This window comes from Nipponia nippon, unplaced genomic scaffold (genome assembly GCF_047370975.1).
Source record: "Nipponia nippon isolate SJK-2023a ecotype South Korea unplaced genomic scaffold, ASM4737097v1 scaffold_43, whole genome shotgun sequence".
Taxonomy (NCBI): domain Eukaryota; kingdom Metazoa; phylum Chordata; class Aves; order Pelecaniformes; family Threskiornithidae; genus Nipponia; species Nipponia nippon.
The window spans coordinates 1,238,256-1,263,893 of NW_028262362.1; the positions used below are offsets into that span (position 1 = coordinate 1,238,256).

At 52.1% G+C, this 25,638-nt stretch overlaps 2 protein-coding genes across 5 annotated transcripts; both read left to right on the forward strand.

Annotated features, from left to right (window-relative positions):
- The first annotated feature begins 1,642 nt into the window (after positions 1-1,642).
- On the forward strand, positions 1,643-16,827 carry HYOU1 (hypoxia up-regulated 1). The gene is made up of 24 exons (XM_087778417.1): positions 1,643-1,845; positions 2,119-2,212; positions 3,020-3,098; positions 3,368-3,522; positions 3,626-3,702; positions 4,661-4,842; positions 5,446-5,561; positions 6,340-6,523; positions 6,978-7,112; positions 8,022-8,104; positions 8,204-8,336; positions 8,656-8,843; positions 9,122-9,260; positions 9,373-9,433; positions 10,203-10,285; positions 10,904-11,092; positions 11,254-11,453; positions 11,623-11,710; positions 12,332-12,454; positions 12,813-12,946; positions 13,463-13,547; positions 14,030-14,282; positions 15,157-15,240; positions 15,773-16,827. The coding sequence occupies exons 1-24, from the start codon at positions 1,662-1,664 to the stop codon at positions 15,832-15,834; spliced, it is 3,111 nt and encodes a 1,036-aa protein (XP_087634543.1). The 5' UTR covers positions 1,643-1,661; the 3' UTR covers positions 15,835-16,827.
- A 123-nt stretch (positions 16,828-16,950) lies between these two features.
- On the forward strand, positions 16,951-25,600 carry SLC37A4 (solute carrier family 37 member 4). 4 transcript variants are annotated; one of them, XM_087778419.1, is made up of 9 exons: positions 16,951-17,290; positions 17,396-17,673; positions 18,994-19,237; positions 20,533-20,691; positions 21,088-21,173; positions 22,157-22,270; positions 22,570-22,635; positions 23,684-23,822; positions 24,091-25,600. In XM_087778419.1, the coding sequence occupies exons 1-9, from the start codon at positions 17,143-17,145 to the stop codon at positions 24,255-24,257; spliced, it is 1,401 nt and encodes a 466-aa protein (XP_087634545.1). In that variant the 5' UTR covers positions 16,951-17,142; the 3' UTR covers positions 24,258-25,600. The 4 variants fall into 4 exon arrangements, with proteins under 4 accessions (XP_087634545.1, XP_009467324.2, XP_087634546.1 ...); XM_009469049.2 differs by having other exon boundaries at positions 17,441-17,673; XM_087778420.1 differs by lacking the exon at positions 22,570-22,635.
- Positions 25,601-25,638: the final 38 nt, after the last annotated feature.

Sequence of the window (25,638 nt, forward strand, 5' to 3'; positions counted from 1 at the left end):
GCAGAGGCGTGGCCAGAGAAGGGGCGGGGCCGGGGCAGAGGCAGAGTGGGGGTGATGTCCTGCAGGACATCATTAATTGTCCAGTTAGCAGGACTCGTCACCACGTCTGCCTCGGGAAAGGCCTCTGGGAGGGAGCTGAGCGAGGTGGTGGTGTTTGTGCCCGTAACGAGCTGCGGAAAACCGACGGCTCTCGCCTTGGAGGAGAGCTGACAGGCTGGTAGCCGGGGACATCCTGGTGCCAGAGACTGGACTGCGGCCAGAGCTGCTAAAAACCGCAGAAACCGGGTGAGAGGTAAATGCAGCGAGGGGAGACTGCAACCACCAACGGAATTCAGGACCAAAAGGACTTGCCTCCCCCCCCCCACCCCTGAAAGGAGGATGCGTACTAATTTGCATAGCCGGCGAGGCTAATTTTAATATAGTAACCCAGTCCCGTGTGAACTATTACTCACTAACCAAGTGTGGCTTTAGGCATGTTTATACACTCGTGTATCCTGATAACTGCGGTGTGGCGGTGGGTGACGCCGTGCTTGGGCTGTGGCCTTTCCACCGCGCACCTGCGCACAATAAAGCGGCGGCGGCTCTGGCCGGGGCGCTGCCGTTCGTCTGCGGGGTTTGCGCCATTGAGAGCGGTGGGGCGGGGCCGGGAACGGAGGCGGGGCGGGGGCGGGGGCGGGGCCGGGAAGGGGCGGGACCGGGGCCAGGACAGGGGCGGGACCCGAGGCGGGGCGGGATAAGGGAAGGGGACGGGGCCAGGGCGGGGCCGGAGGCGGGGCGGGGCCGGGACCGGGGCGGGGGCAGAGGCGGGATGGGGCCGGACAAGGGGCGGGGCCGGGGTCAGGAGGGGGCGGGATCAGAGGCGGGGCAGGATGAGGGGCGGGGCCAGGGCAGGGGCGGGACCGGAGGCGGGGCGGGATGGGAGGCACCTCCCATCCGCCAGGGAGCGCGCGCGCGCCCGCCTATCGGTCTATTGCCATGCGGGTGTGCGCGCATGCGCTTATATGACGCCACCAGGCACGCCCCTCCCGCCCCTGGCAGGGGCGGGGCCCGGTGCGGGGGCGGGGCCGGGGCCGGGCTAGGGGCGGGGCCGGGCAAGGGGTGGGACCAGACAGGGGTGGAGCGGGGCTCGAGGCAGAGGCCGGGCCGGGGAAGGGGCGGGGTGGGGCCCGAGGCAGAGGCGGTGCCGGGGTCAGAGGTGCGGCCCAGGGCAGGGGCGGGGTGAGGGGCAGAAACGTGGTGGGGCCCGGTGCAGGGGCGGGGCCCGCGTGAGGAGCGGGGCCAGGTCCCGGGGCAGAGGCGGAGCCCCAGGAAGGGGCGGGGCGGGGGCGGGGAAGAGGCGGGGCCAGGGAGTGGGATGCGTGGATGGGCGGGGCTTGGGGCGGGGCCTGGTGGCGGCGAGGCGCCTCTCAGCCGCCAGGGGGCGCTCGCGCGCCATGGGCCGCACGTGGCTCTGTTGCCGTGCGGTTGCGCGCGCACGCGTACGTATGACGCCACCACGCACGGCCCTCCCGCCCCCTCGCTTCGCCCCGCCCCGGCTCTCCCCGACCAATGAGACCGAAGCTCCCGTCGTGCCCGCTTCCGGTTTCCCCCGACGTGGCCCAATGGGAGCGCACGGCCGCCAGGATTGGCGCGCGGGGGGCCCGGCGCTGGCGGCCGCGCCAATGAGCTCGCGCCGCGTCCGGGCCGGGGGTTGCGCGAGCCGCCGGGGCCGCCGCGCCGCAGCAGCAGCAGCAGCAACGGCACCGTTCTGCCGGCGGGACGGGGCGGCGGCGGCGAGGATGGCGCGGGTGCCCGGCTGGGCGTTGGCCTGGCTGCTCCTCCTCTCCTGCCGCCTGCCCGGCGCGGGTACGTGCGGCTGCGGGGCCGCCGGCGGGTGGCGGCGGCGGCGGCGGGGGCTCCCGGCGGGGCGGCCGGGCCCTCTCCCGCCCGGGCCGGGGTGCTGGCGGCGCTCTGGGGGAAGGCGCGGGGTGGCGAGCGGCCGGCGCTGCTCCGCGGTGCTTCGGCGCCTCCCGCCGGGCTGCCTTCTCCGGTCCCAGGCCGCTCGGGGCCGGGAAGGACCGCGGTCTCCGGCCGGGCGGGTTCTTACCGGGGGTTTTCCCGTTTCCTCCCGTGCTACAGAGCCCGTGGCGGTGATGTCGGTGGACGTGGGCAGCGAATCGATGAAGATCGCCATCGTGAAACCCGGGGTGCCGATGGAGATCGTCTTAAACAAGTAAGCGGCCGTTCCTCGAGCCCGCGCCGGCGGCGAAGCCGTAACGTGGGGGGCTCCTGACTGCTTTGTTGGGGCTTGAGACCATTGCGATTGCCCCGAGGAGGACGTACGGTCAGGAACGGCCTCGTTTTCTGGGAGTCTGGGCTGAGAGGTGGTAATACGTGGAATTTTTCACCCGGCTCCCTGGTGCTTGGCGGTCGTTGACAGAACGAGGGAACCGTCTCGCTTTGCTGGAGAACGAGCAAGCCTTGTCGAAGCGCGAAGCAGCAGGCTCAAGAAAGCTGCTCGCGAGCCTTTCTTCTTTGCGGCAAGTCGTTTCGTCGTAGCCTTACGTTAGGCAACTGATGAGGTGTCGTGAGGCGTTGGGGAGCAGGTAGCGTGCAACGAGCTTCGTGAAGAGCTTTAAGCCCTTTTGTGGTTATCGTAGTAAAATACTCACCTTGGTGTGCCAACATATGAATGGGAGCAGAAACGACTCACCTCTCGTCAAGTTCTCTTGTGCTATGGGAAAAATAACAATCTGCCCACCGCAGCTTCGGCCGTGAATTTGAAAGACGTCTGTCTGTGTTTTGGTAAAGCATGTTATTTGCCCGTGTTGTGACAAACATCAGGAGTTATGAAAGCTCTGAAGGGAGGTGCTGCTATTGCAGCTCTTCAGATGAACAGAGGCTGGCCTTCCTCTCCGTAGGTGGTATCCGAGCACCTTCCCTTAGCCTTTCTGCAATGGAAACAACGCCCTTCCCCACCAGGGACTCTGTATTGAATGTTCACCTGTTTTGACTGCTTTATTCCTCTCTTTCTATGTAGGGAGTCACGAAGGAAAACGCCCGTGGCCGTTTCTTTGAAGGAGAACGAGCGTCTCTTCGGTGATAGCGCGCTAGGAATGGTAAGAGTTCTCATCGCGCCAACGGTGGTTCCTGTACGCAGGATATACGTTCCTGCTGCTGGGTCTTTCGTGATAAATGTCTGAGCTAGGAATTTTTATTTCTTGTCCTGTGCTTCTCATCTCCGTGGTGCGTTACTGGCTTTCTGTAGTGGTCTTGTGCTCCCAACTCCCATAACGAGAGCTGTTCGCTACATAGCTGGGGAGAGGTTCGTTTGACAACAGCAAAGCCAAAGAAATGCAGCTGGGTGATGTGCTTTTTCTTTCTGCAGTCCATAAGGACCCCCAAGGTGGCATTCAGATACTTTCAGGATCTGCTGGGTAAGCGTATCGATAACCCCCACGTGGCACTGTACCGGTCCCGATTCCCAGAGCACGAACTGGTGAAGGACGAGAAAAGGCAGACCGTTATCTTCAAGCTATCCCCGTAAGTGGCTGCTTTTGGGTTCCTCGTGGGTGGGACTTTGGCTACCAGGCTTCTATAGCTGGTTGTTGTTGCCGTAATTTTCTTTCCTATCTGTTTCTTGTAGAACGATGCAGTATTCTCCTGAGGAGATGCTGGGGATGGTCCTGAACTATTCACGTGGTCTGGCTGAGGAATTTGCAGGTTGGAAGGATTTAGCCATTTCTTACAGTATTTGTGTGTGTGCGTGTGTGTGTGTATTAGAGGATTTGAGCAGAGACTAAAGCTGTTTGAAAACCCACAGATTTTTAGAAACAGGATGTTGGGTCTCTTCAGGCGTAGGCTGTAAGCAAGACTTAACAGCTATCAGGTCATCGTTTGTTTCTAATGTGATGCAAGTTTGGGGTTTTAATCCTATTCCCGGGGGCAGGCACCCCAGATGCCACCCCACCTTGCAGTGAAGAAGTCTTACTGGCAATCTCTGGAGAAAGAGTAAAGTGTTTTCTGGCTCGTACGTGTGACTGGAGCGAGGGGCACGTTGGTAGATAACTGCAGGGGAAGATGGAAGCGGCTCCGTTGAAGTCTGTGTTGTAACTGGTCTGGACGGAGACTTGCTGCTGGAGCTGAGCTACAATTGGCAAAAACTGCCCTCTGTTGTGAAACTTGCTGGCAGATAAGAGCCTGCGGGGCATTTGCTGTGCTGTGTTGCTAGTGAAATACCACAGTAATGAAAACTGGGTGAGTTTCGTTGGTGTGTTTGACTTGCATCCTCACTAGGAGGATGTGCGTTGTTTGGTTAGTAATGCTAAAGCCAATCCAAAGACTTCTTATTCTGGAGAGTGAACATAATCCAGTCATGAAGTAAGTCTCTGTGAAGATAACATTTGTTCAAATCTAAGGCATCCCAGAGCATTTGAGAGTATCCTAACACGTGAGAGAGAGATCAGTAGACATGTGCCTTTGTGAGAATCTGCAAAGCGTGCCTGGTTTCAACAGGACACAGATTCATCCCTAAGGATCCTGGCTACTGGTGCTGCTTCGGGATTGCGTTCTGTACGAGTCTTACCTTGGATTCTCTGGCTCTGCTGCCGTCACCCCGTTATAATGAGTCTTTGCGTGTGGCTACGCTGATAGGAAAACATTTTCCCTGCAACTTTTTCAGAGCAGCCCATCAAGGATGCAGTGATCACTGTTCCTGCCTACTTCAACCAGGCAGAGAGGAGAGCAGTTCTGCACGCCGCTCGCATGGCCGACTTGAAGGTGCTGCAGCTGATCAACGACAACACTGCTGTAGCGTTGAACTATGGAGTTTTTAGGAGGAAAGACATCAATGCCACCGCGCAGGTAGGTGCGGTTGGGGGATGCGGAGAGTCCTGTGCGAGTGCCTGCATGTGGGGGAGCAAGTGCTGCAGATAAAATCAAAAGGACTTACCTGTGAGAAGGCGGACTCCATTAGTCAACCAGTCTCCTCTGTTTCGATGCGGTTATCAACAAGGGGAAGAGACGAAACCCTGTGTGAATATGTGGTGAAGCCTGAAAGCTTCTGGAGTGAGGGCAGGTGGCTGGGAGTTCCCATTTTGTAAACCTGTGTGTTTGTTCCTTGCCCGTCAACCACGGGGGGAGTAACGTTAGTGGTTTTCTAAGGTATTGGAAGACTGACTCTGAAATACGTGTTTTTCCTGAGGTTGAAGAAACTTTTAAAGAGCAAAGCATTGTTTTCTGATCTACAAAATGGATGCAAAAAGTTTTCTTGTCCGCTTGTGTCAAGCACGACCTTGAACATCTCCTGTGGTTGATCAAAGTACAAGTCCTGTCGTTGCGGTATAAAGCCAGGCTAGGGAGCGAATAGTCTTGGCCTGTATCGAGCTCGGACAGCAGTGGGTTCTTTCCTTATTTGTGGGGGATATCCAGGCGTTTCTGCTTCACCGTCCCAGCTTCTCTTTTCAGAATATCATGTTTTACGACATGGGAGCAGGAAGCACCGTTTGTACTATTGTTACGTATCAGACAGTGAAAACTAAGGACTCGGGAACCCAACCTCAATTGCAGATCCAGGGCATTGGGTAAGAATTCAACACGAGTTGCACAAAACCCACAGGTCTCGGGAAAGAAACCATTTGTTTTACAGTCTCTTCTAAATGTGGAATTTTGCAGTGAGGCTTCAGCCCAGTAATTTGGATGGCAGAGTGGGGCAGACATTTGGAGCGAGAAGGCTCCAGTTAGTAATAATTCTGGTGTCGCTGTCTTGTGCAGAAGGTAACTGAGAATGTCCAGGAGGCAAACCAGTATACTTAATTTGCTTCAGGCTTGCCTTTTTTTTTTTTTTTTTTTTACAGCCTCAAGCCATTTTAGAGTAATTCTATTTCCTATAAGCTTACAGAAGTAGAGCGTGTCAGTTTGAAAAAGCAGAATATCCTTCTAGAGAGGATTGAAAATGCAGTGCGTTTGCCAAATAAGGAGGGGGGTGCTGTGAATCGCCGGCCCAGCAATTTCAACTCCAAAACATTTATACTGCAGTTTCCAAGAAAATACCTGGGACCTGAGAGAGTTATCCTTTGGCTTCTCAGCTGTTTGACGTGCTTGGCAATAAGGCCTTTACCGTAAACATAATGAAGCTTCCTGCTCAAAGGCTATTGTGGTGGTGAATCTTTCTTTGCTTTGGCTCTTTATAATGTGTTATTTTTGAAACAACCGCTGTTCTTTCACAGTCATTCACAGCTGATAGTACTGCAGCTACTTTTGACCGCTTGCTGCTCTGCATATTTGTGAAATAACAGATGAAGTCTGTTTGTATTTCAGCTCCGTTTAAGTTGTTACATCTCCGTTTGTTCTTTTGCTCAGGTTTGACCGTACTCTTGGAGGTTTAGAGATGGAGCTTCGTCTCCGGGACTATTTGGCGAAACTCTTTAACGAGCAGCACCCTTCAAAAGACGTCCGAAAGAATCCCCGGGCCATGGGCAAACTACTGAAGGAGGCCAACCGCCTGAAAACTGTTCTGAGCGCGAATGCTGACCACATGGCACAGGTCTGACCTTCTGTCACAGGGTTTCTGGCTTTTTCAGGACTGCGGGCGGGGTGGGTTAAGGACAGGGGCGTAGGAACGCTGTCCCTCCGCAGCGTCGGTGTGCTGAAGAGCATCGCTCCCGGTGTTCCGGGGGGGGGGGGGGTGGCAGCACTGGTGGTGCCTCTCATCTTGTGCCCATTTAGTACCCCGGTGATTAAATGAGTGGAGCGGATGAGAGTTAGTCATGTGAAGTGTAGTAAACTTTCACTGAGAGAAGCTGTCTGTTACATCCACGTTCCATCCTCTCGTCACTTTAGCGATGGCAGGATTCGGGTGAGTGGGGTCAGGTCCTAGGTGCATTAAGAAAGCTGGAACATTTTGCACGCTGGGCAAGTCGGGTAAAGATTTTGCTTGGAGAACGCTCCATGCGTAATTTCATTCTGACTGTTGTTTTTTTTTTTTTTTTTCTGGACAGATTGAGGGGCTACTAGATGATATCGACTTCAAGGCCAAGGTCTCAAGGCAAGAATTTGAGGATTTGTGCTCTGACTTGTTCCAGCGAGTCCCAGGACCTGTGCGGCAGGCTCTGAGCAGCGCAGAGATGAACCTGGTAGGTTTAGGCATGTATGAAGAAGGCTGAAGTCTCTATGTACGGAGCTGCTGTCGCGTTGCGATCAAAGCGTCAGCGATTGTGTTATCAGCACTGCTGAGAGGTACAGATGCCTGCTAGTGTAATAGAGTGGTGTTGCTGCTGCAGCGAGGTCCCTTGCTGCGGTGTCGAGCAGGAGTCTCTCATGGCTCCTTGTGCTATGCATCAGAAACAAAGGTCTTGGAGGAGGCGTTTCTTTCTGTTAAAAAAACTTTACTCTTGGGCTGGAGGTTTGAAACACTGGTCTTCCCTTTTTTTGTCTCGGATGCTGGTTCTGGTCTCTCTTCTGAAGTTTTATCTTAAAGTGCCTGGAAACAGAATTATTGCTGTTCAGGCTTCTCCTTTGAGCGCTCCCTTTAGAAGCCCTGTTGCGGACTGCAGTTGGACCAAACGCAATGCGGTCCTTTGGAGAGACTTACTGCATTGTTAAATGCTCGCTTTCCAGGGTGCCAGGATGCTCTTGAGCATCTTTTGGCTCTGGTATTCAGTACAAGACACCGAGTCACCTCTCAGAGTCCAGGTTTCCCTCTGTTCTGGTCCAGCTTGCTGTCGGAGTCGCTGGCTCCTCCGGCATTAAACTGTAGCCTGTTTAATTTTGAACCAAGTCCCACGTTTCAGGTGACTTGAAGCAGCGGTCACGTTGTCCCTGTTGGACAGACCTGACTCCAGGTTGCTCGTGACGGCATGGCTTGTGTCAGCCTGTCGGAGATCTGTTGGGCACTGACGTGCACTGGGGCGGCAGGATGTAGCACGGGTGTTCGTAGAGCACCGCATCAGTGCATGGTGACGGGGGAAGGAGCGTAAGGAAGCCCTGAACTTAGCTTTCCAAAATTGCTTTCTCAAGACAAGGTGACTGTTTCCAATCCCTAGGATGGAATTGACCAGGTGATTCTAGTTGGCGGTGCCACACGGGTCCCCAAAGTGCAGGAGGTTTTGCTGAAAGCTGTGGGCAAGTGAGTATGTGAGGTCCCCTTCTAGCCTGTCTCCTATTGACAAGTTGTTGTTCGTGGCAGCGGCTGCAAAGCTGACGTCTGTTGCTTTTCACTTCATAGAGAAGAACTGGGCAAGAATATCAATGCTGATGAGGCTGCTGCTATGGGTGCAGTCTACCAGGCAGCTGCTCTGAGCAAAGCCTTTAAGGTGAAGCCTTTCATCGTTCGGGATGCCGCTGTGTTTCCTATCCAGGTAACCCTTGGCTTTCTTACTCTCATGCAAGGTATGGGTAAACGGGGCTGTGCTGGGAGAAACGTTCCAGGTGACCTGTTGGATTCCTTTGAGTAAGGAAGTGACAGAGATGTAATAAAGAAAGCAGAAGAAAGTTGGCCCTACTGTAGAAGTCCTGTATCCAAGAAGCCAGGCGTATAGAAACATCTGTTGAGAAATACTTGCCTGTCCCCTGACTTTTGCACGAGGTAGAGCAGCCAAATGCTGCGGAAACCTGTGACGTAAGATGCCGTCGAGGAAGTTTGCAGTTGCTGAGTCATATCTTCTGTTTGTGATGCAGGTGGAGTTCACTCGTGAAGTTGAAGAGGACGATAAATCCAAGAGTTTAAAGCATAACAAGAGGATTTTGTTCCAGCGCATGGCGCCCTATCCACAGCGCAAAGTTATCACTTTCAACCGCTACACAGATGACTTTGAGTTCTATGTCAACTATGGAGACCTGTCTTTCCTGACCCAGGATGACATGCGGTGAGTTGAGGCGAGCATCTGAGCAGACAGCTCCACGGCAGCGCAATATGCCTAGCTGGAAAGTTTTATTGGCAGGCAGGCCTATGAATCTGACCGGCCACCAGCGCGTATTTGCAGATCTGTTCTGAGAGTTGTGTGCGCTTTAGCAAACCGAACCGTGCCGGTTCCTCGCTTTGTGCAGCTGTCTGATGCAGCAAACGTGACTGTGAGAAGCGGTTAGCTGTTCTGCAGCGTCGTTATCTTAAGTTTTCTCTCTGTGTTTGTCTCTGCGTCGTCAGGATTTTTGGCTCTCAGAATCTCACGACCGTGAGGCTAAAGGGAGTTGGGGACAGTTTCAAGAAGCACTCGGATTATGAATCCAAAGGCATCAAAGCTCACTTCAACATGGATGAGAGCGGAGTACTAAGTCTTGACCGGGTAAGCACCAGCGTGTTGTGAGGTTTGTCAGCCTACTTATTTTCCAGTACTGTCCCTCTCTCCGGTATTGATGGTCCCTGCTTAAAACTAATTCTGTGCTCCCCTCTCCAAGGTGGAATCTGTGTTTGAGACCTTGGTGGAAGACAAGCTGGAGGAGGAGTCAACGCTGACAAGTAAATGCTGAACTTCGATTTTCCTGCTGACTGTTGTGTTTTACCTGCAGTAGCTGGGATAACTAAAGCGTGTCATTGCTCCGAGCAGAGCAAGCACTATGGTTTTGGGATGTGGAAATTAAGCGGTTAGCCATAGTCTCTGACCGTGTATACAGCTCCAAAATACCTGAAAGCGCTTTGCAAGTGGCTTCTGGGTGCTGCCAGCAGCTCTGAAATATCATATGCTCCTAAGGTGACTATGGCATGCATTGCAACTTGAAAAATAGGAGTGGTTTCCTCTTTGTTCAGCCACAGCTGCTAATTTCAGGAGTTCTGTCCTGAAGGGAAGTCCTGCCTCCACAGCCCTGCTGCGTTCTCCCTTCTCGTTGTCTGGGTTGCGATGCCCTGATCTGTGCTTTGCGTTGCTCAGGTTTTAGAGCACAGGCTTCCCGGTAGAGAGGAGCTGGAAGTCTGTGCGTTTGCAGGCGAAGGGGAGATGCAAGGATGGCTAATGCTGCCACAGGTTGAAGCTTGAAGCTTTTCAGTCGAAGTTACAAATTTCAGGTCATATTCCAGCAGAGGTAGAGGCCCCACTTCTCTGTGCATGTGAAAACACTGAGTTGAGGTCAGGGAAGGATGAGTTTCTGGAGCGTATGTAGCTAACCTACACCGCCAAGGGAGCTCCTTGGTGTGATCATTATGGTTGTGAGGGGAAGAACCGAGAGCTGAAAATGACTTTCTTCCTCCTGTGGATACACAATGCTCTGGATTTTTTGTCTCCCATCGACAGAACTTGGAAACACCATCTCAAGCCTGTTTGGGGGTGGTGGCTCTACGCCAGAGACTGGAGAGAACCTGACAGACTCGGTTCAGGTGAGCCCCAGGGTGACTGCTAGCGGGAGGGAGCCCCTGGGTCCTTCTGTGGCTGCTAAAGAGGCAGCAGTTCGTGTGAGCAGAGTTAAAGGTGTCCGGCAGCATGTCGGGATTCTAAATATTTTCAGAAAGTGCTGTATTCCTCTCGAGTTTCACGTGGCATGCGTTTAAAGAAACTTGTGATCTTTTGCTGGCAAGTCCAGCAGCGGTGGACTCAAGTTACAGGACTTGTTTCTGGGGAAGTCGCTCATTTCTAAATTGTCCTGGTGCTCTGTGGATGGGCTTCTGCCTGTGTGTTGTCTGTGCGGACGTCTAGCAGGCTCCTTGCTTTCTCCCGGGCCTTGTAGGCACAGCTGCCGTTATGCTGGCAGTAGCGATTAGATTTCCTTCCAGTGAGACGAAAGCTCCTTGTTACAGAGTCGTGTCCTGCACTGGAGTGACTCTTAATTAATATTCTAGCTCAGCACAGTCCCTCGCTAATGGCTACAGTCACTGTGAGTGCTGTTTTTCATCCGTACATTTTTTGCAGAGAATTGTCTGTTCTGTGAAACATTTGCATGGAATTTCTACATTAAAAACACTGTTTCGGTTTCCCCTTTACTTGCCTGTGATGACCAGGAAGAAGAGGAGAGCCTAGCAGAAACAGGTAAAGAAGAGCAGGGGGAGAAACAAGACCAGAAAAGCAGTGCAGAAGATGCTGGTGAAGAGCAGGGAGAAGAGAAACAGCAGCCTCCAGGTGAGGCAGAAACTGCCCCTCCGAAAGCAGAGTCACAGAAGAAGGAAGAAGGCGAGAAATTACAGTCTCAGGTGAGCATCAGATTGACGGAATGGGACTGTGATTCCGGTGTCTGAGAAGTGGAATTTCCTCAGTGGAATTCTTCTTTCCCTGTTAGTGCCCTGCCTTGGAAAAAAGTTGCAAAATCTGCAGATCTGCTCCCTTGCCTGAGAATGTACTTTGTCTGTTACAGGATCCCAAAGAAAACAGAGAAACTGCGAAAGAGGAAGAGCCATCTAAAAGTTCCGGTGACAGCACAGTTACCAAAACAGAGGAAGAGAAGAAGATCAAAGCACCCAAGAAGCAGAAGCTTGTCCATGAGATCACCATGGAACTGGATGTAAACGATGTGCCTGACCTGCTGGAGGATGAACTGAAGAGCTCAATGAAAAAGTATGTTTGAAATGGCTTTGCTAGGTTAAAGCTCTAGATAAAGGGAGTGAATTGCTTTGGAAGGCTGACAGCTCACATAGTGCTGCTATCCTCAGAAGCTGATGTATATGATGAGGTGCTTATCTAAAGGCACTTGCTACCTTTGATTTCTGTTCTCTTCACATGTTAGACTCCAAGACTTGACGGTCAGAGATCTAGAGAAGCAGGAAAGAGAAAAATCGGCTAACAGCTTGGAATCGTTCATCTTTGAGACCCAGGTAGGAGAGCCATATAAAGAAATGAGAATTCCTGGAGAGCAGGTAAAAGTGTCTTACGCAGCTTGGCTGATCTGAATGTAGGGGAGCTGCTTGAGCCGGAGGAAGCTGATTTGAAGAGCCCAGCTTTCATCTTTCAGTCATTTTTTTCTGCTGCCATTAGGCTTCCCAAGCCCATGTGGACTTGGGAGGTTTCCTCGACACAAAACGGACACTTTCCTTCAGCGTGTCTAGCACGTTAAGCTTTGGGTTTCTGGTATCCCTGGAATCCCTGTGTTTTGGATCAATTGCACGCAGGCTGTAAAGAAGCTACAGCTTCTCAAGAACTGTTGTGCAGAAGAAGCAGCTAATGTTAAATGCGTGTGAGATTACGGTTGTTGCAGCTTTACTGTCGTATACCTGGTGTGCGCGTGCGTCTGTATACCTGGTGTATTACCGTCGTGCTCCTGGTAGCGCTAGGAGCAGGAGCCCAGGTTTGGGGGGGGTTGAATGAGAATCTCCTGGCCAGTGCAGGCAGCACCCCAGGAGTTCACAGTCCAGCCCAGCTGCAAGCGGGTGACCTGGTTGTTTTATGTGGCCGCGCTCAGTGGCATTTGACGGGAGTGCTTGCTTTTTTCTTTTCAGGACAAGCTTTACCAAGACGAGTATCAGTTTGTCTCAACAGAGGAGCAGAGAGAAGAAATTTCTAGAAGGCTTAGCGAGGCGTCCAGTTGGATGGAGGAGGAGGGCTATGCAGCTGCAACTAAGGTATTGCTGCGTGCAGTCAGGATACCAGTCTGCTATCGCTGATGCAGAAACGACCACACAGGCTGACAGAGTATTGATCCATCTTGATCCTTTGAAATTTGGTTCTTGAAGGTTTCTTGCTTCCTCAGTGCATTATGCACAGAACAAAACATGAAGTTCTTCCAGCCATGGGTACATCTTCAACAGCTTCAGCAGTAGCCCGTTGATTCCACGTAAAGCTTAGTCATGTGGCTCTTTTTACTGTATTAAGTACATTTGATAGAGAGAACGACAGAAACTGCAGTTTTAACTTCTGAGGTCTACAATGTTAGACGGTGGGCAAACTAGTTGTCTCCTTTCCCCTCTCCCCCATTTGCAGGAGCTGAAAGACAAGCTTTCAGAGCTGAAGAAGCTTTGTAGGAACCTCTTCTTTCGTGTCGAGGAAAGGAGAAAGTGGCCAGAACGCCTGGCTGCCCTGGAAAGTCTGCTCAACCACTCAACCATCTTTCTCAAGTAAGAGCAAGCTGTTGGGAAGGAGAGTCGTGTAGCTGATCATGTAAGAGATGCCAATAGAACGTGACCAGATCGAATGTGGTCTGAAAGTCACTAGCGCTTCTTGAGAAAAGACGACCAAAACCCTGCTTGCTAGTGCTCAGTTCTGCAGAACCCATTAACAGGAGCGTGCAAGCTCTGTTTACACTGCGGGGGCAGGAAGCGTCCAATGCTGTACGCACCATTTGCTAGCAGATTCCTGCCTCTTGGTCCTATGGCCTCAGCTTTTTCTGTCTTCCCTGTTTTTCTGACCTCGTGATAGCTGCTTTTGCTGGCTCTGTATTCTATTCTGAGCGTTCAGAGGTTGATTTAGGACTCTGTTTCCTGCAGAGGTGAGAGACATAAATGTGAAATGCACTAATTGGTTGGCATGTGCAATGGCTCGTTATTATTACGATTACTGGAGCTGTAAACACTGAGTTGCCAAGGTACAGTCTGTTTGGTTTAACAGAAATAAACTTTCGTCTTGTCTTTAAGGGGAGCCCGAATGATTCCAGAGTCTGACCAGATATTCACAGAAGTGGAACTGAGTACGCTGGAAAAAGCTATCAATGAAACAACGGTAATAAAGGATCAAATAATTCTGGGGGAGGGTGGGGGTGGCAGTTTGGGTTGTGTTTCCTGTCTGAAGTAACAGGTCGTGTACTTTCACTCCAGGTCATGGAACAGAGAGTGTGCGTCTTGTTTCTGTGCCACCAGCAAACCACTTCTGCGTTTCAGTGTTTTCTAATGCCCAACTTGACCCCAGACTGCTTTGTGGGGATAACAGTCCTTGCGTTGCATGTGGACAGTTGTCTGCAGGAGTGGAGGTGTAGCCCAGTAGTCTGGCTGCAGTTTTTAAAAGCAGAGACTGGGTTTTGAGGGTTCTGTTTCTTTGTTTCGTCCTATGTCTGGGTAGCTAAGAAGGTGGTGTAAATGTAGCAGGGAGCGGCGTTATCCTGAATAAGTTAGAAGGCCCAGGAGACTTTGAGATACTGTGATGTACAGTGGTTCCTGGAACCAAAAAAAGCGTCTGAAAAGCACCTCTTCCCTCCCATCCTACAGATCTGGAAAAACGAGACACTGGCTGAACAGGATAAGCTCTCTCCTACTGAGAAACCCATCCTGCTGTCCAAAGACATAGAGCTCAAGATAGCAGCCCTGGACAGGGAAGTGCAGTATCTTCTGAATAAGGCCAAGTTTGCAAAACCCAAACCCAAAAAGGAGAAGAACACCACAAAAACCGATTCAGGCAAGAATGCTACAGCAACCTCTGAGACCGAGAACACTATCCCTCCCACGGAGGGGAAACAAGAAGGTAAGGAGCGGCTAGGGAACGTGTATATAACTTCCAGTGTGTAATTACCGTGTGTAACACACTCGTATCTCCCTGCCTTGAGTGAAAGGGAGCTAAATAAGCGAAGAGAACAGTTAACTGTAGGACCAAATGATCCTCCTCTTAGTTTTCAAAGATGGCTGGGAAAATCTAGGTATAGCAGTGTCCTTTTCCCCCCACCATTTGTTTCTTTGGTTTTTTTCTGTAAAGGAACAGGAAGTATTTATAAACTTCCTAGGATGCTTAGTCAGTGTCTGTCTGGTTGGCTGGCTGCCTTATAAGAAAGATAAGCCATCAATTCCGTTATGGGTGTCCAGAGCAAGTATTCAAGGTTGCGTCCTCTATCGAGGAACAGAATGAGATGTTGCTGAGACAGGTTCGTGGCTTAGATGGACGCCAGGGGAAAAAAAAAAAAAAAAAAAAAAAATCTCTTGGGATGCTAAGACTTTCAGTTTTCTGAACTTTTTAACGTCCTCGGGTTCTGAGTGCCCCGGTCCTTTTAAATCTAGACTGCTGTTTGTCAGCAGAGTTCCCCGCCGGTTCCTCTGGCCTGAGTAAGAGATCCCGCTTATAATCGCAGCTCCAAAGGTGACTTGCCTGTTCAACCAGGGAATCTCCAGGGCTTCTAGGGACACAAAGCCTAGCAGACAGCAGCAGTGAGAAATAAGGAGCAATTCTGTGATGCTTCTCCGAATGTTACAGAGATCCCTTGTGAGAGTGAATTACTACAGGCCTGCTGAGGCAGCACAGCTGGCTTGTTTGTAAACCTCGCCGCTAGTCACCTCATCTCTCTGCACCTAATTTCCTGTGTATTCTCCCTTAACTTCTGCGCTCTTTCCTTCTGCTTTGAACACAGACAAACCTGAGGATATCCGTCCAGCCAAGGAACCTCCTACAGCTGAGAAAGTAGCAATAGATGACAAGCCTGGATCAGACTCTGGTGGGTAAATGTTTGACTAACGGTCTGGAACGTGGTAGCTACAAATGCAAGCTGTCTGTGTGCTTCCTTCCATCTTTTTAGCTGTAGGAGGTAGTAAGGCGGTAGAACCCCTGATGGCGAAGCAATTGTTAATTCTGCAAAGAGGAAGACACAAATGTTGTTCTTCACTGTTCCTACATTTTCATCATTCGGTGTGAAGTTATAATGTACCACTGCCACCTGCCTTGGCAGCTGCTTTATGCCTCGGTCGCTGCAGTTTATAGCCAGTCCTGTAGCCGCAAGCCTGTCTTTGTTAAAGAGCTGGTGTGCAGGCGTGTGTTTATTCTGCCGGTCCTGTTGCGAGGACGGCAGAGTTCAACAGCTGGAGAGTAGTAATGTCTTCAGCTCTTTGGCGCTCAGAGCGTTCCCCTGACTTCTGTACCATAGACCGAGAGTTCGGTGGAACGCTTAATGAATGTCAGGGACTTTCAGCGCTGCTTTTTATGCTGTAAAAACTGTTACAGTGTGTAACTGAGTCTACTTCGTTACACAGGGTCCAAAAAAGAGAAGAAGACAGAAGCTGGAGGAGAAAGCAGGAAAAACGATGAGTTATAACACCCCTGAAATCCCACTAGTGTCAACATCTATTTATTTCATGGTTACTTTCTTGTTTTTATAATGGACCTGGTTAGTCATGATGTAAATGGAACACAACAAACAGTCTGACAACAAAATGGGATAGAGATGTAAATTTTATTTTTTCTTTCTGGGGATTTTGCCGCTACTAACTTAGTGAATTGTTTTTTGTTTTTCTTATGTGTTTAAAGGTGGCAGTGTGCCCACTGAGAGTTGTCTCTAGTTCAGTACAGAAGTCACCAAAGTGACTTTCCTGTGGAAAGAAAGCAGTAGAGAAACATCTTAAGCTTTAGGAAGTAACTTGGAACACAAACCCTGTGCCACACCTCTTCTGGTGAAGATGAATGGGATTAACGCAGAAGCATATGTAGCTGAGGTGGCGGTGTCTTTGCATACGAGGGCCTAGCGTAAAGAAATGGTGTGATTTCAGCTGGCGGGAGGTGCGTTCTCCTTTGGATTCATAGGACGGTGGAGCGGAACTGGGGAGGCGGACGCTCCGTGCTGCGAGATAAGAGAGCGTCTGTTTTCCGTAGAGCGTTGCTAGGACCTTCTCTGTCCCTGCTCTAAAAACAGTGAATTGAGACTTGACCAAAAGATTCTGTTTATAGTTTACTACGAAATAAAAAGCTCAGAACTGGCAACGCTGAACGCTAAAGCGACCGAAAGAAGAAACGTGTTGGCGCATCTTGTGGTGAGAACAACCACTGGTAACAGACCGCAGAGGAGGCACAGGGTGAGGCAGAAACAAAACTGGCAGGGTTAACGGTAACTACCCTCCTTCCTCTGTATCTTGTGTGCGCGGAGCGGCTTCCTTGTGACCCTCCATGTCCTTGGCCCCTGGGCCCCCTTCACGCTGCCGCAGTACAGGAGCGGAGTCTCTGATCGACTCGTGCGGACGCCTGTGAATGTGCATCTGATGTCGTGCTCCGTTTTGGCCTCCTCAACCGAAAATAAAAATTACACTTCCTGACAGGCTCTTGGAAGCGGCTTCGTTTGTTTCGGGGTACGTGCTCGGGGGCGGAACGGGGCCGCGGGGGCGCGGCGGCGGGGGGGCCGCGGGGCGGGCGGACAGGGGCGGGGCCCGGCGCCCAAGGGGCGGGGCGGGGCGGGGCTTCCGCGCGGGGCGGCGAGGCCGGGGCTGCGGCAGGAGCCGGTGCCGCTCGCCAGTTCCCTCCGCCCGCGCCGTCCCCCCGCCCGCGGCGCCGGGCCGCCGGCCGCCTCGCCTGCCCCGTCCCGTCCCCTCCCGTCGGGTCCGGGCCGCGCCTGGCCGCGGAGGAGCGCGGCGGGATGGCGGCCGGCGGGTACGGGCGGTACCGGGCCGTGATCTTCGGAGCCATGTTCGTCGGGTACACGCTGTACTACTTCAACCGCAAAACCTTCTCGTTCGTCATGCCCGCCGTCATGGCCGAGGTGCCGCTGGGGAAGGACGACCTGGGTGAGTGCCGGTCCCCGGGCCCCCCGCTGCCCTGCCTGCTCGGCGCCGGCTTTACCGGGTGGGCAGGCCGCCGTGCCGCCTGGCTGAGGCCCGCCTGGGGCTCAGGCCCGCCTGGGGCTCAGGCCCGCCTGGGGCTCTGCCCCGCCGCAGGTCTCATCACCAGCAGCCAGTCCGCAGCCTACGCCATCAGCAAGTTCGTCAGCGGCGTCCTCTCCGACCAGATGAGCGCCCGCTGGCTCTTCTCCTCCGGCCTGCTGATGGTGGGCTTGGTCAACGTGGTCTTCTCCTGGAGCTCCACCGTCACGGCCTTTGCTGGGCTCTGGTTCCTCAACGGCTTGGCCCAGGGACTGGGCTGGCCACCCTGCGGGAAGATACTGCGAAAAGTAAGTGCTCGCTGGAGGCGAGGGGGGAAACTTCTCGCGGCTCTTCTTCTGAGCTCTGCCGGCAGCAGGCCTGTGCAGACCACGTTGCAGGAATGCTTGCTCCGAATCCGGAGGAACTCACGCCTATTCCTGCCTCTTTCGAGCTAAGGAGGTCAAACTACTAGCTGTGCTTTCTTCTGCCTGCGGAGCAAGGGTCCGTGCACGAGACTCTGCTTATTCTGGCAAAGATTCAAAAAGTTCATTAGCGTCTGTGTGCCTCGATCCTAGTTCAGTTTGATAAGTAACACCTCCTGGTAGCAGAGCTTTTCCGCTGTAAGAGACATCATTTGTCGGAACCCAGCGTTGTAAGTGTGCAGACAAAGGCCTGCTCATCTCTTTTTGTCGTTGCGGCGTTTTGCTGCGGGGTGAGGAGCGATGAGCAGAATTCCATCTGCATGCTCAGGGAACTCGGGAATTGCAAACCGCAGGCTGTTCAGGTAGAAAACCGGGTAACATATGGAGGACCAGCATGAGTCGAGCCTCTAAGCTGCCTGTATTTGGGTGTTGTGGTAGTCTAAATCGAACAGATTGGTTCCTGCCTTAGGGCAGAAGGAAAGGAGGTCAGCTGTGCGCTAACCTCTCTCGAAAGACGTAAAATCCAGGAATGCACGTGCTGGCGGGACGAGGGGAGGCGAACACCTGCATTGCCCTTCTGTGAGGCATCTAGCCTCGTCTAGCTGGCGAGAGAAGGACTGTCCGGGATGGTTGTGTGCGCAGAAAGGAAGTTCCCACATAACAGAAACAATACACGCAGTGTTTTCTGAAGGCGTTTGTGAACGTAGCGCTCAGATTTTCCTGCCGACAGCCACCACCCAAGTGGCTCTGGCTCCGAGCGCACGTTGCAATGCAGAGCCGATCGTGCCTGATACTTAATGCAACAGCGAGTCCTAAAGTTACCCTGTGACTCTCCGCGTATCCGTTCACGGTCCTGTGCCAGCAGACCTTTCCAGGAGGACGCTGTTCCTAGCAAGTGAGTACGCGGAACCACGCGCTCTTAAATTTGCCTCTCCTGGCCCGCGTCTCGGTTTCGTCGTCTGTAAATGGAAATAACCGTGAGCTGGCTCGTGGTGTGAGCACCTGTCAAGCTCCCGTGGCTGACGCTCGCATAATGTTTGGAGCTCCCTGCATGACTAAGGGGGTGAAGAGCAGGCGCTCCCTTTACCTGCTTTTGTAGATCTGGGTCTGAATTGCCCCGAACCCGCAGCGTGGGCCTCGAGGGTTTTCAGGTGCAGCGTCGCTCTCTTTCTCAGACCTCACGTCATTTTTCTTGTTGTTGCACAGTGGTTTGAGCCTTCCCAGTTTGGGACTTGGTGGGCAGTCCTGTCTACAAGCATGAACTTGGCTGGAGGCTTAGGCCCCATTGTCGCTGCTCTCGTGTCTCTGAACTACGACTGGCGCATGACTTTGTCCTTCTCTGGCTTCATCTGCGTGGTTGTCTCTTTTGTTTGCCTTGTCCTGATTAAAAACGAGCCGTCGGATGTTGGGCTACCCAACGTTGAACAAGGACCCAAGAAAGGGAAGAAAGGTGAGCACAAGACTTCACTGTAAGCGGGCAGCCGCGGGAGAAGGTGCGGTGCCTTCTGTCTGCGTTCGGGTGCCTCTGTGTCGCTCTCGGTGTACCAAGACCTCCGTCCTTCCCGCTTCCCGAAACCACTGCTCAGCGGGATACGTGTAAGGGGTTGTTTTCAGCAGCTTTATTCTGGTAACTGTCAAGCTGCTGTGTTGAAGTTACAAATCGTATAAAGCAAGCCCCAGTGTAGCCTTGTGAGAAGGGGCCGGTGCATGGGCTTCCGAGACTGTCACAGCAAAGTGCAGCAGAGCAGAGGAAGAGCCTGACCACCAGTTAGTTCTGTTCCTTGGCCTGCCAGTGGCCCTGTGTGCGTCGCTGAGATGCTCGTGCCTGGCTGTTTCATCTGCCCATCTGTGTAACGTCTTCCCTCATTTTCTTGGCGTTTTATTTGCGTAGCCGAGTCTCCTGGGGAGTACTGGGGAGAGAGGAAAAAAGCAACAGCAGGGAATGCTTCCTTAAGCCTAACCTTCCTCTCCTCCACGTTACCAGAAGACAGGCAGTTCTCCACTCACCCCGCCGTGGGTTCTCTTGACCCCTGGCTTGTGGTGGACTCTGCTCAGTGTTTTCTGTCCTAACCTAGGACATCTAGTTAGTAAATGTTTGTCCAGACCACTGAGTGTGGTGCTCCTCTGAAAGCAGAACAGGTAGAGGGGAATTGCAACAGAGGTTTGCTGTAGGATTTTAAAGGCCAGTGGAAACTCAGCCTACCTTCCACACCGTCCTGCGATGCCTACGCTGCTAGACTTGACCTCTTTGTGTACAGAACCAACATTGCTTCCCCAGAGTGTTCTCTGGGGAGGTTTGTAGGCGTTCTTGGGTGACCGATGCAAAAAATAAAGGTAGCACCTGAAAGTCAGCGTCTTTGTTTGGGTCTGTGTAGTGGCTTTCACAGGCAGAGTGTAAAAGCATTAGCGCAAAATCTGGAGAAGCAGATCGTTGTTTCTAACCACCGTTGTGAAGGGTTTATTGGCAACCGCAATACAGAAAATTACTGGGAGTAGCGTTTTGATTATTCTTTTGAACTCTTTAACGAGCGTGGAATAAGTTGACAGAAAAGATTCTGAAGTCACAGCAAACCCAGAACGAGGGGGAGGTAAAGCCATTCACTACCAGTAGCTATGAATAGCTCCCTCTAAGGATGTCCTTATGCGTGAATCCTGCTTGCAGATGTGTCTGTAGTGCTGCTGAGTCGGTGTGGTTCAGTAGCTGCGCTCAAGCGGTAGTAACATTCCTCCTGGTCTTCCTTACAGCTTCCTCCAGCGACAATAGTACTTTGACAGAGCTGCTGCTCTCACCGTACCTCTGGGTGCTCTCAACAGGCTACCTGGTCGTTTTTGGAGTGAAAACGTGCTGTACTGACTGGGGACAGCTTTTCCTGATCCAGGAGAGGGGACAGTCCGTGCTTGTGGGTAAGATGCAAAGCTGCATTTTTAAGCTTTGTGGCTGCAGTGTGGGGGGTGTGGCAGAGAGCTCAACCGGGTAGAGCGAAAGGATGCAGGCCACTCCATCTGAGGGACTTGTTTGCTTACCTCCTACCTGTCCATTTAGGTACACGTAGTTATTGAAATAACTTGCCGATGAAGTGACTGCATGCGCCGAGTGCCTCAGTGTGGTCTTGTGCCAGAGCCCTCCTGGGACTGGCAGACGGGCATTCCTGTGCAAGGCTGAGCTGGAGAGTCTGGTCCAGCAGAGCTGCTCTGAGCTCGTGGTGAGCTGACAGCAGTTGAGCTTGGTTTAAAGCGTGCAGCAGCTTTGCTGTTGTGACCGAACCTGATGGCCTGTTCTTTGCTTCGCCTACGTTCTAGGTAGTTCCTACATGAGTGCCTTGGAGATTGGGGGTCTGGTGGGAAGCATTGCTGCTGGATACCTTTCTGACAGAGCGGTAGCAAGAGTAAGTAATCCGGACCCTCAGGCGTGCCGGGCGGTTGACACAACGTCAGTTTGAACTGCTTCAGAATTTTTACGTTTGTTTTTGGCTTCCTTCGTGAGTGCGTAAAGATTTTTTTTTTTTTTTTTTTTATTTTTCTCCCCTCTCTAATGCCCGCACCAGTAGCGGAGCAGAATGCTCCCCTTGTTTATGTTGCTCTGGAGATTCAGGATACCCAGAATGCAGAGGTAGGGAGCTGCTGCCTCACGCTAGAAAACAGCCATTCTTAGTATCGTGTTTCTTTCTTCTGTCTTCCCAAGCTCTTCTTTTGGATGCAGTTCTGTGTCTAAACTACCCTGCTTTGAAATGGGACTTTTGAAAATCAGACCGTTCTTGGTTAACCCGCCTCTTTCCCTTTGTGCAGAAGTAGGCTGGGAGGGACGCGACCCATCTCAACAGCTTCGCTAAGGTGCTCAGTCAGGGTGGCGTTGCCGCGGTGCGGTACAACTGAGAAACAGGCCTGTACCCAGTTCTGCTGTGTGCGTGAGGACAACCGCTGAACACCCTAGAAGGTGTTGGGAAATGTGCATGCCGATGTTAGGGATTGTGATACGCCTGTCAGGTTTAAGGTGTTTGATCTGTTTAATTTGTTGGCTTTACTGTGCTCTCCAGATTTCCGTGTTGAAAGAGATCTGGTTGTTGACAGTTATGTCTGGCTGAAAAAAACCCACATTACTATCCAGTGGTGGGATCTGAAGCTGAATTCAGGGTGGAAATAGGGCACAGTTGATAACAGAAGTATCATTCATCACTAAGAGCTGCTTGTTTAGCACGGTTTGACTGCGGGCAGTCCCTAAACCAAACCAAGAAGCCTTGCTAAAGTGTGTGCTTCTGATGCACCATCCACGTTTCTGACTGGGCTGTGTGGACAGCGTTTGTTACCACAAGCGTAAGATGGAAGGAGTCCTTCCAGTTTCTGACCCTCGGTTTCCCTTCCCGTGTTACAGGTGGGTCTGTCAAGCTACGGGAATCCTCGGCACGCGCTGCTGCTTTCCATGATGGCCGGGATGTGCGTGTCCATGTTTCTCTTCCGCGTCACGGTCACGGGCGATTCTCCCAAGGTAATTCATGCGCGAGCAGCTGACCGTCGGTTGTAGGGATAGCCCTTTAACGGTGAGGAGTTTGATGACAGGGAGCGTGACTGTTTCCTTCACCCTTCCCAGGAACTTTAAGTTTGCGTTTTCTTTGTTTGCGCTAGAGAGAAGCAGGCTAGCTTAGTCTGGTTTGGACTGCTGCTGCTGCCTAAGTTGGCTTGGGTAGCCTGCGTTACCGGCTATAGCGTAGACGTGACTTGCATCTGCCCTAATGATTGCTAAATAAATGAAACCTCTTTTCTCCTTTCCCTTTTTTTCTTCTTCAGGAAAATCACTTCTGGACTGTAGCCTTGCAACCTCTAGCTGATCTTACAGGCCTAAAAGAACATGAGGTTTCTGCCTTGCATTTTTTTCTCCCTCTGCCTGTTTCTGCTTTCGCTGGTCTGCCTTTTTCCTATCCTGGGAGGTTGGTTAGCGCTCCAGAACTTAGAACCAGGGCATTGAGAAGATTACTGTAAGTTTTGTGAAAGAAACCTTTTCTTGTAATCATTTGATCACACTAACTGACTTTAAAAGCCTGAACATAAAAATTTTGAGTTCTTGTATAGAAGGTTCCGAGGGCATTTGTTTATCAGGTAAAACATAGCCGGTTAAGGGGTTTTGTGAGTGAGGTCAGAAGGACTGATTCTGTTCCTGTAGATGCCTTCCTGCTTAACTTTGGCAGGTGTCCTCCTGACTCTTTGTTTCTGTGTCCTATCTGGAAAATAAGATGGCATTTACTTCCTTCTGCGCATCTTGAAATGGTGTTTAGAGTTCAAAAAGCGTGCTGTACTCTTGAGGTGGTCGAGTTACTTATCCTTCGTCGTCCTTTCACAAGAAATTCTGAGCCAGGTAGCTTTTGTAGAGCGTAAGCTAACACTGAAGCTCAGACTGCTGGGGTTTTTTGGTTTTGCTTCTGTGTTTGTTTAGTAACACAGAGGTTATCAGATAGTGGCTACTCGCAAATAAAGATGTTCTGCTCAGTCGCTCGCATCTAAAATGAGAAAAGCTTTTAGGTGCTGTCTCCGGGATCATTTTTAAAAGCAACTCGATTCACAGCTCTCTCCTGCCATTTCACGGGCTCATTGCCCATCTCTCTTCAACGTTCTGGTTCTTTCTTGCAAAACAGCGCATAGCGTACGTACACGGTGTAGGGGGCAGAACTGTAGGAGAGAGGAGAGCGCGCGCTGGCTAACAAGACGGAGGTGCAGCTGGGCTGTGTATACGTGGGGTCTGTCACAGGCTTGAGCTCTCTGTCGGCAGGCCAGGGAGCTGGTGTCAGCCCGAAAATGTCAAAACCCCCTCGTACCGTGCGCATAGGATCTGAGATTTGTCAGCAGCTGCTGACTGGCAGGGGTAAGATGCACAGATCCTGTTTCTGATCTTAACTTGTTTTGACAGCTGTGGATCCTGACTCTGGGAGCTGTGTTTGGGTTCTCCTCATACGGGCCGATCGCCCTGTTTGGGGTTATAGCCAACGAAAGTGCCCCTGCCAACCTGTGTGGCACCTCCCACGCCATAGTGGCCCTCATGGCCAACGGTGAGTAACACCCGTTTCCCTGAAAACCAAAGAAAACCCGTGTGCGTTCTTGGTGACGCATGGTCTAGCCCCTGGGTGCCAAGTTACCAATCGTGGGAAGTCAGCTGAGAAGCAGAGGTAATGCTTCCTGCTGTACCTGACGGGTTTTTGCCTCGTGCTTTAAGTTCAAACCAGGCCCAAGGAACTTTTATACCTGCAAAACCGAGTGCTGGCGGATAAAATTGAGACGCTCAAGCATTGCTAGTTTTCTCTTTGTTTTTCCTTACAGTTGGGGGTTTTCTGGCTGGACTACCCTTCAGTACCATTGCCAAGCACTACAGCTGGGCCACAGCCTTCTGGGTAGCCGAAATCACCTGTACCAGTAGCACGGTGGCTTTCTTCTTACTGCGGAACATCCGCACCAAGATGGGCCGGATTCCCAGGAAGGCTGACTGAGGATAAGCCGCTTGGTGAAAAGGATGCTCCCACACCACCGTGAACAATGCTCAGTTTTTGTTTAACTGGCCTAGGAGCGAGTTTACCTATTGCTGCAACCTAGATAAAAATGTCTCAATTTCTCGTCCACTGTCACGTGCCTGAGGGCACAAGGTTCCTGCTACCGATCACTTTTTCCCTCGAGATGTGATAATTCAGCTAGTTTACATTTGCAATGATTTTACTGTACCTCCTCCTCACAGCACTGTTGGTGAGGCAAGCAGGCTTCGCAGCCTGAGCTTCTTCACTAAAAGTGCTCTAAAATGACCGGCTTCAGGTGCTGTCACATTTAGTTTTGTCCTTACTGTTCGTCTTGGCCATTAACTGTCAAGTCAGCCTCGTTGTTCAGGGGTGCTGAAGCGAGCCTTCGCCGCGTTCGTTCACCCCCTCCAGCCGCTGTAAGCGCAGCTGTCTCGGTTCGCTTAGGCGCGAGCTCCCTGCGCGCTCTCGGCCCTAGAACGGTGGCAGAGCAGGGAGCGATGACCATGACGGTTCGGCCTCACGGCTGACTGGAGGGCAGCGTGGCTTTAGCTTTACTCGGGATGAGCTGTTAGGAGCGAGGGTGGTGTTTTGCTCTGGAGAAGCGGAACGCCGATGCGGTGCTGTGGCAGGGCTCTCCGCAGCGCTTAGAAATAGGCACGTTTCCAAGAAATTCTTGGCACTTCAGGGGAGAGCGTTTAGAGAAGCTCCTTCTGTTGAACTGATCCGGCCCGGTGCGATTTCTGCGGACGGCGTTAATGATTTGCAAGGGAGGCAGCTGCTGCCAAGTCAGCTTGTAGCGAGCGCTCTGCAAATCAGCCAGGAAAACTGACCCGGCGGCAGGTATTGTGACAGCAGCTGCCGCCGGCCCACGACTTCTGCAGCTGGGTTTCGTGCAAACCTGTGTTTCTAGCATTTGGCTTGTATTTTTTCAGCGCGAGGTACGTAGTCTAGGATGTTTTCGGTCAAGAGCTGCATCTCCCCTGGCTGTGGGCGGGGGCTTGGGCTGCCTCTGGGAGTTGGCCTTAGCAGAGCCACCGCTGGCAGCCCGCGGGCCCAGCACTCTTTGCCATAAGTAGGCTCCGGTTTTTAACCGGGGTTTTGTTGAATATTCTTGGTTTTCCCCAAAAGGATTAGGATTTACTGCTTTAGGGTCCTGGAAGAGGCAAGTTCTACTCGTGAAGAACCCACGCGCAGGTACTCTGCTGAACAGCTTGGTTGCAAGAGCAGGTAGCCAGCCTTAATTAAAACAATGGAAGTGAATTACATTTTGTACTTAATTGTATGTCTTCTACTGTCTGTGAAATAAAAACGGAGCAGTGTCACGAGGGCTCTGGTTGTCTTATGGAGAACGGTGCAAGCA